Genomic DNA, 19,243 nt, shown 5'->3' with positions numbered 1-19,243 from the left:
CTTGACACAATTTCTGAAAAACCACTCAACAGAATTTGACCAGTTTGTACAGAAATCATTCTCTCACGAACAACTTTATAATTTATACAAATGAAGTAAATTTGCTGTCAAATGTGTCTGCTAAAACCATTAACAACTAGGAAGTGTTTCCCTTTACCCTCATTTGCACTTCAGAGATGCCCAAATTTTTTATTTGACCTCTAGTTTTTGTATACCAAAGTTTTTTTTTTAAAACTCAGTCTGACAACCAGTTTTGACACCAAGAAGATTTTTGACTCTCTGTCTTGCACCCCTAGGGGATACACAGACTCAGTTTAAAAATACTGCTTAATAGGTTTGACAGAAAGTGTCTTAGCTTTAATACTTTTCAGATTTAAACAAATGATGCTGTTCTGCTATCAAATATGGCTGCTGTTACTTAAAATAGAAAACATTTACAAAGCTATAAAAACAGCTGTATTCAGCTTTCAGTATGAATTATTGCATGAAAATCATACATATATCTTTTGGTATTGGCAGTCATGTATAGCTAATCATGTGCTGAAAAATGGCATTAAGCCCAAACAACAGTGTCTTTATTTGTTGTTATATAATGACAGGTATATGAAACATTAGCATGTATGACTTTATTTGTTGTTATTTAATGACAGGTATATGAAACATTAGCATGTATGACTTTATTTGTTGTTATTTAATGACAGGTATATAAAACATTAGCATTTATTACTTTATTTGTTGTTATTTAATGACAGGTATATGAAACATTATCATGTATGACTATTTGTTGTTATTTAATGACAGGTATATGAAACATTAGCATTTATGACTTTATTTGTTGTTATTTAATGACAGATATATGAAACATTAGCATGTATGACTTTATATAGTTCTTATTTAATGACAGGTATATGAAACATTAGCATTTATGACTTTATTTGTTATTATTTAATGACAGGTATATGAAACATTAGCATGTATGACTTTATTTGTTGTTATTTAATGACGGGTATATGAAACATTAGCATGTATGACTTTATTTGTTGTTATTTAATGACAGGTATATGAAACATTAGCATGTATAATTTTATTTGTTGTTATTTAATGACAGGTATATGAAACATTAGCATGTATGACTTTATTTGTTGTTATTTAATGACAGGTATATGAAACATTAGCATGTATGACTTTATTTGTTGTTATTTAATGACAGGTATATGAAACATTAGCATGTATGACTTTATATAGTTCTTTTTTAATGACTGTTGTACAGAATAATAGCATTTGTGTCATTTTTTGTTTGTTATTTAATGACAGGTGTGCATGATAAGTGCTTTTGTGTCATTATTTGGTTGTCGTTAAATGACTGGTGTACAAAAAATGCCATTTATGACTTTATTTGATTGTTTTTTAATGACAGGTGTATGTCTTTATGCAGTTTAAAGTGTATCCTATATACGTTAGTGAACCGGTACTGAAAAGTATTTGTGAACTCATTATTCTTGCAAGCTCATTGTCCACTGCCAAAACAGTTCGTCACTATAAATATTTGTCAGGACAAATTGAATGACCAGTATAAATAAAAGGTTGGCTCATTATTCTTGTCAGAAGAGAACTGAGTAGCTTGGTTAAAAACAAAAGTTGCAGCAATAAGATAGAGACATTTTAACATAAAACTGTTTGTTTTAGGACTATCCTTTTACTTTCATATATATCATTATCGCTTTTCATTTTTCTTTAGGATGTTTTGAACAGTGTATAGAAAACATCATGCAATCCTATTGTACCCCATTGACCTGCATCACATCAATATGTGGTAGTCCAGATCCTGAATTCTGGTAGCCCTTGGGCTGTAGGAACAAGATTTTATTGTACCCTGCAGTAGTTCATTTTCAGTACCTTGTTAAAGATTTCTTTGACTTATATTTTGATACATGCGTTTCGTCTGTCTGTTTTCCAGGATTGCATTTGTGACATTTAAGGATCAGGAGTCGATGCAGAGAGCTCTTCAGGCCACTGATGGTGACTTGACATTAGATAATAGGTATACTCATTTGCATGCAACTCAGAAGAGATAGGATCTATATAATTTTAGAGGAATACAAGTTTAAAAGATATGGTTATTAAACAAAAACCTTTCTTCGCTTGTTAGATGTCTTTGGATTATTAAACACTAATGTAACTTATAAGTGTCTACCTAACTTGGTTCTATTTTTGGGTGCATCTGGAATTTGCCTGTAGTGTCCTGTCATAGATGCAGTCTGTGGAATTCATATTTGTGGATAATAAACTTGTTAAGTGGTTTGAAGTGTGAAAATTGTGGGATTGTAGTGGTTTGGAAGTGTGAAAATGATGGGATTGTTGGTGTTTGGAAGTGTGAGAATCATGGAATTGTTTTTTGTGACACTGTAAGGACACAGTCTATGTCACAGTACTTATCTGTTAAAATTAGATAGTCTATACTGAAATAATGTGTCCTAGAAAAGTTTATCAAATATTTTATTTTATGGGGATTTTTGTCTTGACTTTGTGAGAGCTTATGCTGTACCACATGTGATGCCAACATTGTCCACAGTCAGGTTAACCTAAGTTGTAAGGTTTTGTTTCAGTGTCACTTCTGCCAGCTTAGCCACTGTGACCTACATTTTGTGACATAAGTGACTTCGTGATTTAGTAGCAGTAATGATATTTTATTATTACAATGCTCCCCCTCCAAGGTGAATGTCAATTCAGTCATTTAAACACATTCACTCAAATATTAATTGTGGCTCAAAAAATTAATTGTAAAATAGTTTAAGAAAAGTTAATGTGATCAAAAAACTTCCAGACTAAAAATATTGAATGCTGTAGTCTTTTACATTGGTTAGTTAATGTTCTTAATCCTGTCTGGGACATAAGGCTGCAACTATTTCTGCCATTTAGGTCGGTCTTGAGCAATGGTTTGTGCCTCACCCCAGGAAAGTCCCATCTCTTCCATCTCGGTCATCACTCTCCTTTGCCATGTCTTCTTTGGCTGTCCACATTTGTACTTACCAGCTGGTGTCCATCTGAAAGCTACCTTGATTATCCATTCCTGGGGCATCCTCATTACATGTGCAAGCCATTTGATCCTGCACATTTTTATCTCTAGGGAATTGTTACATTTTTTACAATGATAGAATGGTATTAAACTTGCCAAGAAAAGTTGACATATGTTTACAATACAGGCTGCTTTCATTGTGACATCATAGCTCATGACATTCAATCCAGTTAAGTCCTTTAGCTTGACCTCATCCAAAAATGTCCATGTAATTTAACATTGATTTTCTTTTGCTGTATTTTTTTCTTGTGGCATGTAAATAATGACCTTCCAAAGGAATATGGAAGTATGATCATTCAAACAAGGGGACTAATCATGATTTAAAGGTATCTGTAATAATATGGGTAATGCATATATATAAAGTAAGAAACTAAATAATGTTTTCATGAAAAAGTTAAGATGTATGTTATGGAATTTGATAACATGTATTCTGATGCTATTTAAAATAATTGTGAATAAAATCATTTAATAACATTGTCAGTAAAATCAGGGTCAAAGAAGATCTGGTTGTTCATATTGAGGCTATGATATTATACCTATCTCTGCCCTTTTCATTTTCACATGGCGGCAGAATGTATATTAATGTTATTTATTTTGGAATCTATGTGATGTCAAGTATCACAGCAAGTGATTACAGGACTCTTATCTTTTCATTTAATAAATATGCTTTCATGTGTCTGATGACATTGTGTACTTATTTTAACAATTTATTCCTTCATTGGCAACTGTATCACTTTCAAACTTAGTTATAGTTATTGCCATAAGCTCCGGTGTCTACCTAGCTATTACATAAAATACTTGATGTTTACAAAGGAAGTAAGCTTGTCACATGATTGATTAGTTGTAGTCTTGTATCCTTTCATATACATCTTGTAATCTAACAGAGAAAAGCCATGATGGCTAGCATACTATTCTTACTGTATGTCAACTGGATATCATACCGATTTGAGCTGAACAATTATGTGTTTCTCAGCAGGACATAGTTCCTGACCGTATTTGTTCCTGGCATAGTTATTCGAGGAAAAGGAGGGAAGTGCTACTACTCCTTTCTTCCTGCATCATGAGGGATCAGTAATCCTCATCTATAAGGAGAGAAAAGGAAAGGAATAGTCCTATCTGACCCTTTCATCAGAGACAGGAGTATGAACTCTGAACTTGACAAGGACTCAGTTGTAAGAGTCTTTTGAGTGACAAGTCTTTGTAAGCAACTGCCATGCTGAGATTTCTGGAGGTTGTCAGCAAGGCATTCGCTCTTGATGTTGAAAGCTCTTATTATGGAACATTTCTGCCTCTGTAGTTTCCATGCTTAAAGGTTTTGCTGGAACACAGTAAGGATCTGTTGAGGATGGCCTAACTTTTTTTTTGTGGCTGAATCCCTGTAGTTGCCACAAAATCTCCGGGACCAACAACACCAGCTATTGGCCATTATCCCATCTCTTGCTAAACTGAGAATATTCCTCAGCCCAGGGATACCTTTTGGTCCCTTAGAACTCTTTGAACTACATTTGAAACCTCCAAAGAAACAAATTTGTATCATCTTTCAGATTCCCATATCACACTGAAAGCCATATAAAATATAAAATTTGAAAACCTGTCAATATTTTAAATCTTGCATAAACATTGTTTACTTATAAAATCTGGAAAATGTATTCTGTAATGTTGAGTGGCTAGTCACATTGGCACTAAGGGTAATTGAAAGGGCAGATAAAGCAGCCCTGCAGTCCCCCATTTCCAAATGGGAGATTCCATGTTCTGACCACAAATATTATATAAATTGGAATATTCTTCATACTTGGCAAAATATGTGGCATGAAAATTCCACTAACATTATTGGAAAATGTCATCTTTTGTATAGAACAGATCGCAGATATGAAGTAGTATTGCATATCAGTCACACATACGTGACTTATGCATGCATCCTGAAGGGGTGAACCTTGACCTAAGTGCATGCCCTGCTATTGACAGCTGCCAGTGAAACACATACTTACTGAGTACTTTAACTTTCACCCAAAAAGACAGAAGTTTTTTATGTGAACTTAATAAAGAACTTTATAATCATATACCAAACTTTGGCAATGTATTTTTAGGATTTTATATATTTTGACATTGAATTGTATTACATTTTACATGGTTTTAACTTCTTCACCATTTATTTTTTACGTTGTGGATGTTCATGTTTTTGTGCAATTTTTAAGTTTGTTTGAACTTTACTTTGATTGCCACCATATTCTCATTATTGTAATGTTGAACACTAATACATACATTGTAGTGGGGGTGCTCACCAGTTATTATGTACATTTGAGAGTGACGTATGTAAGGTGAAGTTGTTTGCATTTAAAACATGCACAATGGAGAGAATGTTGGCATACCTCTATGCTACACTAATGTAATGTGGATGATATTTCTTTGAATATTGGAAATTGTACATGATCTAAGCACACTGCTAACTAAAATGACTGCTCCCTTGTGCTAAAAAATGAGCCTGAATTAGTCTAAAGTACACTATCCATAGCAGCTATTAAAATAGGGAAAATGAATTTTGCCAGACTAGACAATACCAGCTTCTGAAAGCACAATGAATCAATTACCAAATATATAAAATGTAAAAAAAGTTATTGACTCTTTTTTATACAATTTACCTCTGAAGTTCAGGATGTGAAAATGACCAAGTGGAGCTAGCACTTTTTTGAAAGGTGCACATCTAGAGTAAGGCCAAGCTGTATACTCTATAACCCATATTACACCCATCAATCATATACCAAAATAAAGGGAATTAAAGGTTTTTTGAATTATACCTAAGATATACAAGGTCTTTTTTAAATAGCCAGTATAACCGGTGAGGAAAGCACGTTAAATTCTTTTTATTTAAAATTCTAACCATATGCAAAATACAAAACTATATAGCACCACCAGTATCGTTCTAGTAAGGGAAATAACTCTTGTGAATATAGATCTTGTTATGAAAGAGGAAATAACAAGAATTTATAATTTAACACGTATAAAATTCACCACAATTGTGATATGTGACATTCATAAAAGCAACTAATGTTTTTCCATTCCAATTAACTGTAATCCCCCACTCTACATTGTCTTCAAGACTTTTTAAATATCATTAAATATATGTAATTTGTTTGAGATTTACCCATGTTCTAGAGTATTTCCCTGCCTACCCATTTATCTATCAAGTGTCAGCTAAATATTACTAAATGAAATAAATGATTTTTAATTTTAAAATAAATGAGTTTACAAAAAGGCAAGAGTAAACTTGGAGATCTTCGAAATGGAGGTAGGATTCTAGAAATATTTTAAGAGCTCACAAATTCTTGTTGAGAGTCCTTGACTTCTGATCTAAGAATGCTCTTGTTTATGGAGCATGATAAGGGTGCTTCTTGCATCTTTCTGAACTACCCCAGGGGAATTTATATCACTGTTACATACTTTTTTGATAATTGTTGATTTGTTATATGCAGTTTACACAGTGGTGTACAGGCTAGCTTGGTTGCCTCTCTAACACTTTTTGTTTTTACAGGGTAATGCGGGTGAAACCAGCAGAAATATCCACAAGGGCCACATTTTGGAGAGATGATGCTAAAGAGGAAGAGGAGGAGGAAGAAGAAGAAGAAGATGACCTTTATGATTGTGCAAGGCCAATACATCCTCCATGCCAGTTGTCAGGATATCAGGAAGTATGTTGAACAACTGAGTACCAGCAGAAGTAGGGTTCATCCAGAACCATGTCACACTGTCACATGACCAGTTGTTTAGATAGAAAAACTGATTGGGTGAATTATGGAATCATTGTTGTAAATGGAGATAATTGCAGTAATTTATTGACACAATAAATTAATTTCAGCTCTAAATGATGTTAAAGTTATTTGATTATTCCTGTGTAAAAATTGAATAAATGTACTTTGCAAATATGGATTAATTGTAAAACTTAGATGCCCAAATATACTGTATTTAGAGAGTGAATAGTTTATATGTCCATCCACTGCATACATAAAGATGTCCTATGTGACTGTACATCACAGATTAAGTTTCCTTTTAATAACTTGTGAAGGAATTCATGGATTGATACAGTCATCATCCTGGGCTTCTCCAATGTCACAAATTGTTATTTATTTTCCTTATTGCAACAAAATATATCATCTGGTGATATTTTTTTTTGGCGACAAACTTTTTGGCTGTTTAATTTGTACATAGAGTCATGGATTTGAAGTGGAAACAAACAAACAACAAAAGGAAGCCACAATGCACTGGAATCTATCTGTTACATAAACAAATCCTTTGTCTGTATGGACAAACCCATATTTACAGTGCATTGTTACATCATAATGGGCTTATGTTGACATCTGGCCTGAGAACTGTATGCTGTGATACATTCAGTCATACTACTGGACTATACCTACAATCAACTGACCTCTGAAGATGCAAACAGAAACAGTTACAATTAAACAACTGCTAACTCTTCTGTTTTAAAAAATAAATGTACCAATAAAATAGTTTTGCTGAAACTTCAGAGAAAACTGATTATTTTTAAAGTGACAAAGTAAATGGAAAAATCACAATCAGAATTATATATTGTCAACAGTGCAACTTTATCATGGGTAAATGAAAGTTTACCAGTGCATGTTCATCGTCTCATCCTAAGAGTAAGTGAACAAAATTAACAGCATTTGGATTTAGTGCTAATTCATCAGACAACACAGTCACTGAACCTGATGTTATACCTGACAGTTCAACATCATCTATATGTAGTGATGGTAGTAATGCTTCAAGTGCAACACCACATCATGATGAACAGGTCAAAAGTTCCTGAAAATTTCTCGACAGCTGGAAACGTGGGGATCCGTGGCTACAGTATAATACAAAGTTAAAGCAGATGTTCTATGATATATGTATCAAGGCGCAAGTTGTCAATTTATTTATAACTGGCTGTGATATTTTGAAGAAGGAGTGTGTTGCCAAACATTAATCCAGGCAGAGTAATTTTGTTCATTGATCTTTTACTTTTGCCGTCAATCCCATGTTACTACTCCAGGGACTTAAACTATGCAACAAGAAGTAAACAAAACAAGAGAGAGAGAGATAGAGAGACCATAGATGTCAGGAAGAAAGATTTTAGAGTTGATAATGCATTTATTTCAGGTGACAACAGTCATACCTATGCACTAACTGTGATGCGGGATGCAAAGACCATGGAAGTAGCGCAAAACAGTCATGTAATGATTTATTTGTAATATTATGGCTGTATTGCTTGTTGTCAATAAAGTAATAACTATCCTATCTTTTTCAATTTTCATTACCTATTACATTAATAGACTCAGAAAAATATTCACAACTTGTTCTGGTGACATTTTTTGAAAATTGGCAGCAAAATATTGAGGTTGGTGATTTTTTTTGCGACAGCTTTTTAAAACCCAGGGTCAACCCTGATTGGTATGAGGTTTTATATTGAAATGATGATGGCTGGTTGAATTTTCACTTTTTCTTTCCACCCGATTTTGCATCAAGTTCTTCCCTTGTTTGACTGAACAAAAAAATGTAAACTTTTCAGCGTAAATTTATTTTCAGTTCAGTTACTTTTGAAGGACATGATGGATTAAAGAAATATTTGGTAGAAGGCTTAAAATTACAAAGTTATGGCCTGGGTTTCATACATCTAAGAATACTTAAGAAATTATCTTGACATCAGTGTTTACACACTGCTTCCAACAATCTTTAAACATCTGTCTATCAGTCTATAGAAATAAGTAAATGAGTGTCAGTGTACATTTTCATCCCTTCATACTCAGACCAATCTGGCTACTGTTATGTATATTTGATTTAATTTATTTGTTTGATTGTTAGTTTTAATTTTTTTTAATTTCATATGTTATAGTAATGTAATTTTGTTTACTGGAATTTGACATTTTCCAGAAATTAGTTTGACCTGACTTTTTTTTTGTAAACACCTAATAATAGAACTTTGTATCTTTATGCTGACTTAATTCCTGACCTTGATTCAAAATTAGTAACAGTCGGAGTAAACAATTTCTTTTTTTAAATTCATTCTTAATGTGTGATTTACAGAGTGAAATCGTGGCTGTACTGGAGTATGTGATGTAAAGCTTCTTTAAAGTGATCACTTGACCCCAATCACTGCATCTGTTTTGCGCAGTGGTCAGGTTTAATACTGATGTTTTGAGAAATAATCTCAGTTTGGGCCTTTAAACACTTAGATATGAAGGTGTATTTTCTGTTGTGACCAGTTGGAGTTACATTTTAATTTTTCTTCAATTATTTGGATTCTAAAAGATTATTTCTTTTCTCTGGGAATATTCAAATGCTCATACAGAATTCTTGGACAAAGACATTTATTGAAATTTTAAACAGAATTCAAACACTGGAATATTATTTCCTGTGGTACAACAAAGAACTGCAGACACATCAGTCCTATATTGGCTACAGTAAACATCATCACCTTCCATTTTGGATTTTTGTTGGGACTCATACTGAAATTCATTAAAACAATTTATTACCTGGACTTCTAATTTTTAATTCTTGGATTATTTTTGGATTTGATTCTTAAAACCATAAGTTCTTTTTTCCATTTTTACCTTGTTTTTCTAGGGAAATAAATTATTTGTTAAATTTTACAAAGCATGTTGTCTTCACTCTTTTCTTGTTACTGTTTATGAGAGTCTAATTATGTAACAAAGAAAATTGGGGTTGCTTATCCTTGTATATGTGAATTTTGGCTAAATATTTCAGAAAACTTTGTTTTTTTATTGAATTCCCCATGCTTTTTAAAATTTTTTAAATCCCATGTATTATTTTACAATTTTGAAATTTTGGTGAAATCAGCAAGATTTTTTTTACAGTGTCATCAAAAGTGGAAATCTTTCAAGTCCTACCCAGGAACAATTAGACTTTTTGAAGAAAGATGAATTGATTCAACTTGCCAGAAAATATGATCTTTCTGAGGCAAACGCTTCCTTAACGAAGCAAGAAATAAAAATTATTTTGGTCCAGCATTTGGTAGAAAAGAATGCTTTGGATAAAAGTGCTTTGGTTTCGATCAGTAAGTCTGTATCAGACTCTGACATAAGAGTAAAGGAATTAAAATTAAAATATAAGATGGAATTGGAGTTAAGGAAGCTGGAACTTCAGATAGATAAAGAAGAAAAACAAATGCAGTTGCAATTATAGAAAGAGAAAGAAAAAATGTTATTACAGAAAGAAGAAAGACAAATGCAGTTACAATTTGAGAAAGAGGAGAGAGACAGGAAAGGGAGAAAGAAAAACATGCAGTTAGATAAGGAAGAAATAGAAAGAAAGACAATGCAGTTACAAAAAAGAACAAATACAGTTACAGAAAGAGATGGAAGTAAAGCAAATGCAAAAAGAAATGGATGAAAGGGAATTTCAAATTCAGATAAAAGAAACGGAGCTGGCAAGTGAAAAGTATATTCCACTTCAAATATAAATTTAAGTTTTGATGTTGCAAAGAATATTAGGTTAGTAACCCCTTTCAGAGAAAGAGAAGTAGACAAATATTTTACTCATTTTGAAAAAGTTGTTAGAAATTTGAAATGGCCAAGGGAGCATTGGACTAAATTATTACAATGTGTACTTATTGGTAAAGCTAGTGATATTTACAATTCACTGTCAGTTCAACAAAATGGTGACTATGATGCAGTTAAGGAATGTATCTTAAAGGGTTATTAGTTAGTCCCTGAAGCTTATCGGCAATAATTCAGAAACTATAAAAAAGAAGCTGGACAAGTTCATGTTGAATTGGCCTGAGAAAAAGAGCAGTTATCAAATAGATGGTGCTTAGCCAAGAAAGTTGAACAAGATTATGAAAGTCTCAAACAACTTGTATTACTTGAAGAGTTCAAGAACTGTGTTCATAGTGACATTATGATTTATCTTGATGAGTATAAGATTGGAACCTTGGAAAATGCTGCTCCTGCTGCTGATGAGTATTCTATAACTCATAAAGTTCCTTTTGTAAATAAGACTTCCACTCAAAAGTCTTCTGGAAGAAAATTATTTCAACCTAATATAAGTCCTTCTAAATCTCAAACTGGCACAACTTTTGAAAATCAAGCTTCAGATAAGCTTGATGAAAGATCCTTGTCTCTTCCTACGTGTACCTATTGCAAGAAGAAAAGACACGTTATTTCTGATTGCTGCAAATTGAAAAATAGGCATCAGAATCAAGACAGACCTATTCCAAATGCTCTTATTTCTAAGAGGTCAAGGTCATGGTCATGTATTAAAAGCAATACATTTGTTGGGTCTAATAAACCCCAGTCTGATTTTATTATGGAGAATTATGAACCATTCATATCGAAGGGTTCAGTATCACTCTTGGGTGATTCAGTCAATCCTATCCCTATTAAAATTTTAAGGGACACAGGAGCTTCTCATAGTCTTTTATTGTCAGGTACTTTGTCCTTTTCTGAGAAGTCTTGTTCTTATGAGAGTGTTCTTATTCAGGGAGTAGAGTGCAGCTTTGTTAATGCTCCTCTCCATTGTGTAAATTTGTCATCAGACTTAGTCTCAGGATCTGTGACAGTCTGAATGGTGTATGCTTTACCCATTGAGGGCATTCATTTATTACTAAGCAATGATCTAGCTGGAGACAAGGTTGTGATTATACCACTTGTAACTGACAAGCCTTGTTTTGATCAGAAAGTTGATCCTATTGAAAAAGAATTCCCTGATTTATGCTCAGCTTGTGCAGTTACCAGAGCTATGGTAAAGAAATCTCTTGAGAATGATGTTGATAAGGAAAGTATTCCATTAGCTGAGACATGTATTGGTCGAGCTTTTAATGAGGTCACTTTCTCTCATTGTTTGGATCAATCAAAAGGTATGATCACAATTATCCTCTTTTAACTACTCCTTCTCTTTATTTTAATCAGGGTCACAAACGACAATCACTTGTCAAACAGGAAAAAGATCCTGAGATCTCCTGTTTGTTTCAAAAGACCATTAGTGAAACTGAAACCACTGAAGTATCTGTCTGTTATTTCATTAAAAATGGAATTCTTATGAGAAAATGGAGACCTCCCGAGGTACCTGCTGGTGATGAGTGATCAGTGAACTTTAAAATTGTAGTTCCAAAATCTTACAGACAGGAAATACTTTGTCTGGCCCATGAAACTCCTTTGGCTGGTCATTTAAGGATTAATAAGACTTATCACAAGATCGTGACTCACTTTTGTTGGCCAAAAATCAGCAAGAAAGAAATGAACTTAAACAGTTATTATTTGAATATGAGTACTTATTTCCAGATGTTCCTACAAGAACAAACAAAATTTTCCATGATGTTGAAATTGTTAATTCCAAACCTGTGAAACAACACCCATACAGGATGAACCCTTTCAAACAGGAATACTTGAAAAATGAAATTCAGTATTTGCTGGAGAAAGATTTCATAGAGCCCAGTAAAAGTGACTGAAGTTCACCATGTATATTTGTTCCGAAACCAGATAAAACTTTCTGTATGTGTACTGATTATAGGAAGGTGAACAGTGTGAGAAAAACAGATTCATTTCCATTACCAAGAATCAGTGACTTTATTGGTAAGATCGGAAATGCAAAGTATGTCACCAAATTTGACCTTCTGAAAGGATTTTGGCAAATTTCACTGACGGAAAGAGCAAAGGAAATTTTGGTATTCGTGACTCCAGATGGCAAGTAAAATATGTTACTTAACGTGTTGCCCAGAAATGGGCATGGCTAGTAAAATGTTACTTAACAAGAGTTGCACAGAAATACCCACCACGTATGAAGATGCTCAATATCTTCCTGTGATAAGTCATTATGCAATTTTCACCAAATTTACTTACTTGCTTGTGTGTTGAATGTATGGATGAGCTGCATGAAAAATGTATCCATATTCTTTTGTGCTGAAGTATAATACAGTGTTGTGAACCTTTTTTGTTAGATTCAAACAAACATTTTAAACACTGAGCAATGATTTTTCTGTGCAGAGAATAGGACCCGTCCTCAACCCATGAATTTAATTACTATTGCATATAATTGCTTTAAAGTCAAGTCAAATTGCAAAGACCAAAATCTGCTGTAGCAGATCTGGAGTAATCAGCATAACAAGTTGTTGTTGTTGTATGGTTTAATGCCATTTTTCAGCACACGATAGTCTATACATGGTGGCCAGTATTAATGGTGGAGGAAGAACCTGGGAAAACCCTGGAAAGAACCACCGACCCATGAGAAACAACTGGCAAGCAATCTCACATACCGACATTAGTCGAATCTGAGACTCAAACCCACGCAGACAGGTGAGATGGCAATGATCTGTAACGGAGAACACTTTAGACCACTCTGCCACTCAGAGCCCCAGTAGAACAAGTAACATAGACCCTAATCTGCTGATGCATTATGCAATTCTATGTAGTTGGACTTATAAGCATATATATATATATATGTAGTTATGAAGATTAATTTTTTGCACAAAAAATCCATAAAAACTGATACCTTATAAAATGAAATGAATTCACAGTATTTATTGTGCATGTCACAAGCTAAAGTTTTCTTAAAACTTGAGTACTCGGTCTGAACAAGAGGTCAGTGCTGCTTTTTTTGCTTTACTGGGAGTATAGGGTGTTACTAAGAGGTCAAATATACCCCTTTAGACTGATCACTATATTTGTTCTTATTTCAGGGAACTTCCAGCATGTGTGAAACTAAAGATGTAACAAAGGCTGTATACCCTGGTGTTTTCAGCTTATGTGAGGAGGTGTTGATCCATGTCTTTTCCTTTCTGAGTGTCCAGGAAAGGATTATGGTAGAGAGAGTATGTCGACATTGGAGAGATGTTGCACTCAAATCATGGGGTCATCAAAAGACACTTAACTTCAGGAACTTTTTTCAGAAGCAGTTTGGTGGTTAGTTTTGAACAGAAATTTATATTTGCATGCATATAATTTTAATAAGTGTAAAATTTTGAATTAGGAAATTCTTGAAAATAGTATTCATTTGATGGCTTTTTATACTGGTACTAAGACTCTATTCACCTGATACGATACAGGAATTTATAAACAGCTGTACATTATGAATTTTCAAATTGTATGGAGTAATTCCAGAATTCTTCTGTTCCAAATATGAGAATGGGGCATTATGGGAAGTCTGAAACTGCATATGGAACTGCTTGAGTGCATTTGGGCAATTTTGTCAGTTTGGGTATTATGAGGTCCACAAATGAAAAGTATTTGTATAAAATGGGTTTTTTATTACTCAGTCATAATTAGGGGCATTGGATGGATGAGTGGCTCAAGGTACTTGCCTTTATGCGTATCATTTGTCCACATGAGTTTGAATCTCAGCTGAACCAATATGGGTATGAGAGCTTCCCATGGGTTGGTGCTTTTTCTTAGGGTTTTATTTGTTCTTTCTCCATCAAATATACTGGCTGCCAAGCTTACCCTATCATGTGCTGAAAAATGGCACTAAACCTGACAAAACCAATCAATCAAAATCAGTACATTGATCCTTTTCATCCTGCATTAAAATAAGATGCTTACCAGGGTTCCAGCTCCTTCCTGATTTTTAAGGAGGTCTTGGAATCCAATTGGAATTTGAATTAGCGAAAATATCCTGGAAACCTCCATGAAAATTACTTTTGCTCATAACATTTCCTGGAATCTGATGTTAAAAAGCTAAAGTAAATTTTTTAAAGAGAAAATAAGTTATTTTCTACTGCAACTTTGCAGTGAACGATTTTGCATTCATCATGTTACGTTGGTAGCCATGATTGAGTCTGGTAGCAAAGAGATTTTTGCGCATGTGCCTTCAGTTGCAGTATTGTGTCTTTAATCAAGTTATCAGACTTAATATTTCCTTGAAAATAAAAATAATTTTGGTGCAGATTACGAAATATTCTGAAGTTAGTAACATATCAGTATGGCATGCCAAGGCATATTAGGTTACATTATTGCTGATATAAGTTGTTTTATAATCATATTCTACACTTGAAGGGTTGATGCCCCAGACAGATACATTGTAATCAACAGCTATCAGTTTATTGCCTTTATTTTCTGTTTTTCTGCATTTGCCATTCACTTTTTATGGAGATCCATGACCACGATAATTCAGTATTTATTGTTTGACAGAAATATATTTTTCTCTGCACATTAGAAGAGATATGTTTATTAAATTACCCAATTGTCCCTGTTTATCCTCCTCTTTTGATTAAGTAAATTCACCAGAAGATAAAAATATTATATTTATTCCTTTTAGGTTTGACAGACAAGATCCTGAACTCATTATTGTCTCGATGTGGTCATCATCTCAGACAACTGGATTTGTCGGCTTCTCCCTGGATGCTGACTGACTTTGTCATAGATATCATTGGTTTGTATTGGCTTGATTTTTTTATGAGTAGGGAAGAATGCAACAGTGTTATATTAGAGGATTTGAGAGTGTTTATATATATATATATATATATATATATATATATATATATATATATATATATATATATATATATATATATATATATATAGATATATATGTTTTAATTTTTCCTCTTCATATTACAAGTGCTGCCAATGTCTGTCTCCTGTCCCATTCTGTTTAGTTGCAATTTTGTCACACATTAACTTTTGAAGGACTTGATGAGTTGAAATCAAAATTGGTATAACTCTTTATTTTAAGAAACCTACATTATGTTTGATTTTTGCCATTTTCTGGTAAAATTATCTGAGCTATTAACCCTGATTTACTTGGAAGTTTGCCCATAAAGTTTCCTAATAGTTATTTGAAGAATTTAGTTGGATTTAAATACAATTGATATGAGGCTTTATATTAGAAAGAAATGGGTCATGTTTGATTTTCCAGCTTTTCTGATAACATTTTATGGAGTTATGACCCCTATTTTATATAATTTTTATCAAGTTATGTCCAGTATTTTACTAAAAATGTAATCTTTTATTTTCGTCTTAATGCCTTTGAATGGCAAATGGATTGAAATCAAATTTGATATGAGCTTTTACATTAGGAAGACCTTGGTCTAGTTTGATTTTCACAGTTTTCCATCAAAATGCTATGGAGATTTGACCCCAGTTTGACTAAGAACTAGGCACTCACTAACTTTTGAAAGACTTCATGGATTGAAACAAAATTTTGTATCAGGGTTTACATTAAGAAGACCTTGGTTAGATTTAATTTTCAGTTGATTTGTTATATGGAAACCATTTAATTATTTTAAAAACTTGAGGATTTTACCAGAACCATGATGGTCTATCAGTAAAAAAAAAATTTTGCATTGGTTTTACCACTGTTTATGCCCTCAAATGCCCCAAAATTTGACTATGACCTAATGTTGGAAAGTGTTTGAAATCTGATGATGAATGAGTGATATGGCAGAACCAATGAGCCATCTTTTGAAATTGTACTGATTTAGTGGCCTTGTCCTGAGATCAAAATGATCAATCCTGTGCATATTTGCTATCCACTAAAATAAATGTGGCAAGAAACTTTATCTGTTTGTGAAAATTTGTGAAATTTGAAAGCAAAATGTTAAGAAACAGTCCTTCATTTTGTTTAATCAGAAATTGGTAGTCTTTGTTCTTAACATGCACACAAGGTGAAATGACTTGTTAATGGCTGTAAAAAGCATAAAAGTACATTTTTCTTCCTTTCAGGGTCTTCTCAGTTTTTGTTACTGGTATGAAACCTGAATAATAATTAGATCAAGTGGCTTTTTTATACTTATACAGATTGAAATAATACTTAATACTCTGGATGAAAAGTTTAGGGGACTGCAACATATTTATGACTATGGATACAAAATTAAGGACTGTTCATATCATATGCCTTGGCTGATAGTTCCAAACTGCAGTAACCAGTCAAGGTCACAATAGAATGGGTAGAAAATATTATTGCATATAATCCCAACCAACAGCTCATGTTAATTTGATACCTTGATAATTTTAATTTTGTTTTTGCAAAGACAGGCATGTCACTAAACTGACATAGTTGGATTTCATGAATTGTTCTTTCAGAGTTTTTGCTTGTTGTATGAAAATTAAGTAATTTTAATCAGTTCTGAGTGGATATAGTTGAAAGTAGTTCAAAAGACTAGAGGTAGAAAATATCATTGGTTGTCCATTGGTCAAGGGCAGAAACAATCTTCTTATTTTGCTGAGTCATTTAGTCTGTCTGATCAATTGGGATAAGTCAGACCTCACTCCATCCCCACATTTTGTCCACCTGGAAATGGAAAGTTTTACAAACCCAGTCTTGCTGCCGCAGTTGCACAGATTATCCAGCTCACAGTCTGTTTCTGGGCAATTCCTGGGACTACTCATTGTATTATCCATGACCACTTTTTCATGCTCCCTTTGCAAATAATAATAATAATAATAATAATAATAATAATAATAATAATGAGGACTTTGTATAGCGCCTAATCATTAGAAGCGCTTTACAACATTAGACAACACCTATAAGATAAAAAACATATAATAATATGATTACAAAAACAAACACCATGAAATCAGAAAACATAAAAAACAAAGAAACAGTAAAATAAAAAAATTAAATAAAAAATAAAAAAATTACCCTGCAATCCTCTTGGCTCCCCCTTTGTTGAGTCAGCTGGATAAAGAAATCATGATCTCAAATGAGTAGTGTTTTTTTATATGCCAGTTGCACAACAAATGATGATGCACAGCAGAAATTTCTCTGGAATAATCAAACCAAGAAATTATGACATGTATAGACACGGGCTTGCATGGTTTGGGAGTCCATACGTTGCCCAGTTTCAACATGGTCAGTGGCAAATGGGCGCCAGAAGAGTTACCTCTCCACATCAGTATTCTAAGGTCATAGTAAACATGTTTCATTTTCAGGAACAACCAGTTATCAGGAAAGGTTGTCCTTAGTATGATGGACAACTTGGTGGTTGTGAGTTATCTCCTTAAGCAGGAATGAAGAGATCGCTTGCACAGGTGAACATAATAGTCTAGATCAGACACATTCCAGGTAGGTTCAGTGTCCTGGCTGATTGATTGTCACCAAGGGGCCAGACTCTTCACAAAGAGGGGTTAATCCACCCATCAATCTTTCATCAGACCTTGGTGCCACCAGATGATGGAACTGTTTGTAATGATGTGGAATAAGAAACTGCCCACCTTCATCTCACTGATCCTGGACCCAAATGCATTGGTTGATGCACTCTGTCATTTTGGATGGGTTTTGGGGGCTATGACACTCCAAATCCCCCCCCACTAGTCTTGGTACTGAAAATAATAATTCAAAAAGTGGGGCTTCACAACAGTAGAGTTATTCTCATAGCCCCTCTCAGGTGGGACAAGTATTCTCTGAAACATAATTTAAACATGTTTGCTGTTTGTGGAAATTTGTTAGAATAACATATTTTTATGACCCACCATAATGTGGTATGTATATATAATTTAATTCTATGTGCTTCAGTCTTTGTGTCTGTCTTCTTGCATTTAGGTCAGTTTTCAGGTACAGGGTCTGTTCCAGAACTGAAAATATAGGGTGCAAATTCCCCACCCCTATTTGAAAAAAATGAGGGGATTTCTGTCTGAATGTGGGAGGGATTTAAGCAATAAATTAAAGTATACCTTGCAAAGATGACACACAGTTTGCACACATTCATTTGATGTTTCAGCATTATTTTTGAGAAATTGGTGTGAATCCTGCAATAATGCATGCTAGAACAGACCCTTTATTCATTTTTTATGAACACATTTATAGTTCAAAATATCAAAATATGACTTAATAGTTATGTTATTCAAGATACAAATAGATAGCAAAAAATGTAATGCTTATAACAAGTATGATGTCATCATCATTGAATACTTTGTCACAGTATGAAAAAAGAATCTTACGATAGATAAAAACTTAAAGAAGTAAGCTTGAAATTAACTGTCTGTCTCTATATAATATATTGTACTTTTTGTTAATGTATATATTCCTTTTTTTAGCCAAATACTGTGTCACTTTAGAAAGCCTTGATCTTAGTGGTGTCAAGGTGACAGATATATCCATGCGTAACCTTGGAAATCTGGGTAAAAGTTTGAAGGTAAGCTATAGAAATTTGTTAAGCTTTCTGAAAGACATTGGTCTTCTGCTCACATTAGGGGTTGGGTTAAGAATAATGTGGCATTGAAATAATCA

General features: G+C 33.5%; 1 protein-coding gene across 4 annotated transcripts in view; it reads left to right on the top strand.

Annotated features, from left to right (window-relative positions):
• The window catches only part of LOC149775778 (putative RNA-binding protein EEED8.10), a 68,824-nt gene that overhangs the window by 8,683 nt on the left and 40,898 nt on the right, over positions 1–19,243 (top strand). For all 4 annotated transcript variants that reach the window (XM_089942989.1, XM_089942987.1, XM_089942986.1 and 1 more), the window contains 5 exons: positions 1,958–2,041; positions 6,606–6,762; positions 13,758–13,980; positions 15,332–15,445; positions 19,051–19,148. In XM_089942989.1, the coding sequence (XP_089799115.1) occupies positions 1,992–2,041; positions 6,606–6,762; positions 13,758–13,980; positions 15,332–15,445; positions 19,051–19,148 (642 nt within the window). In that variant the 5' untranslated portion in view covers positions 1,958–1,991. The remainder of the gene's footprint in view (positions 1–1,957; positions 2,042–6,605; positions 6,763–13,757; positions 13,981–15,331; positions 15,446–19,050; positions 19,149–19,243) is intronic.

This window comes from Sinohyriopsis cumingii, chromosome 19 (assembly GCF_028554795.1).
Source record: "Sinohyriopsis cumingii isolate HCF-2022 chromosome 19, ASM2855479v2, whole genome shotgun sequence".
Lineage (NCBI taxonomy): Eukaryota > Metazoa > Mollusca > Bivalvia > Unionida > Unionidae > Sinohyriopsis > Sinohyriopsis cumingii.
The sequence above is the reverse complement of the archived record's forward strand: the minus strand, read 5'-3'. Positions and strand labels throughout refer to the sequence as shown.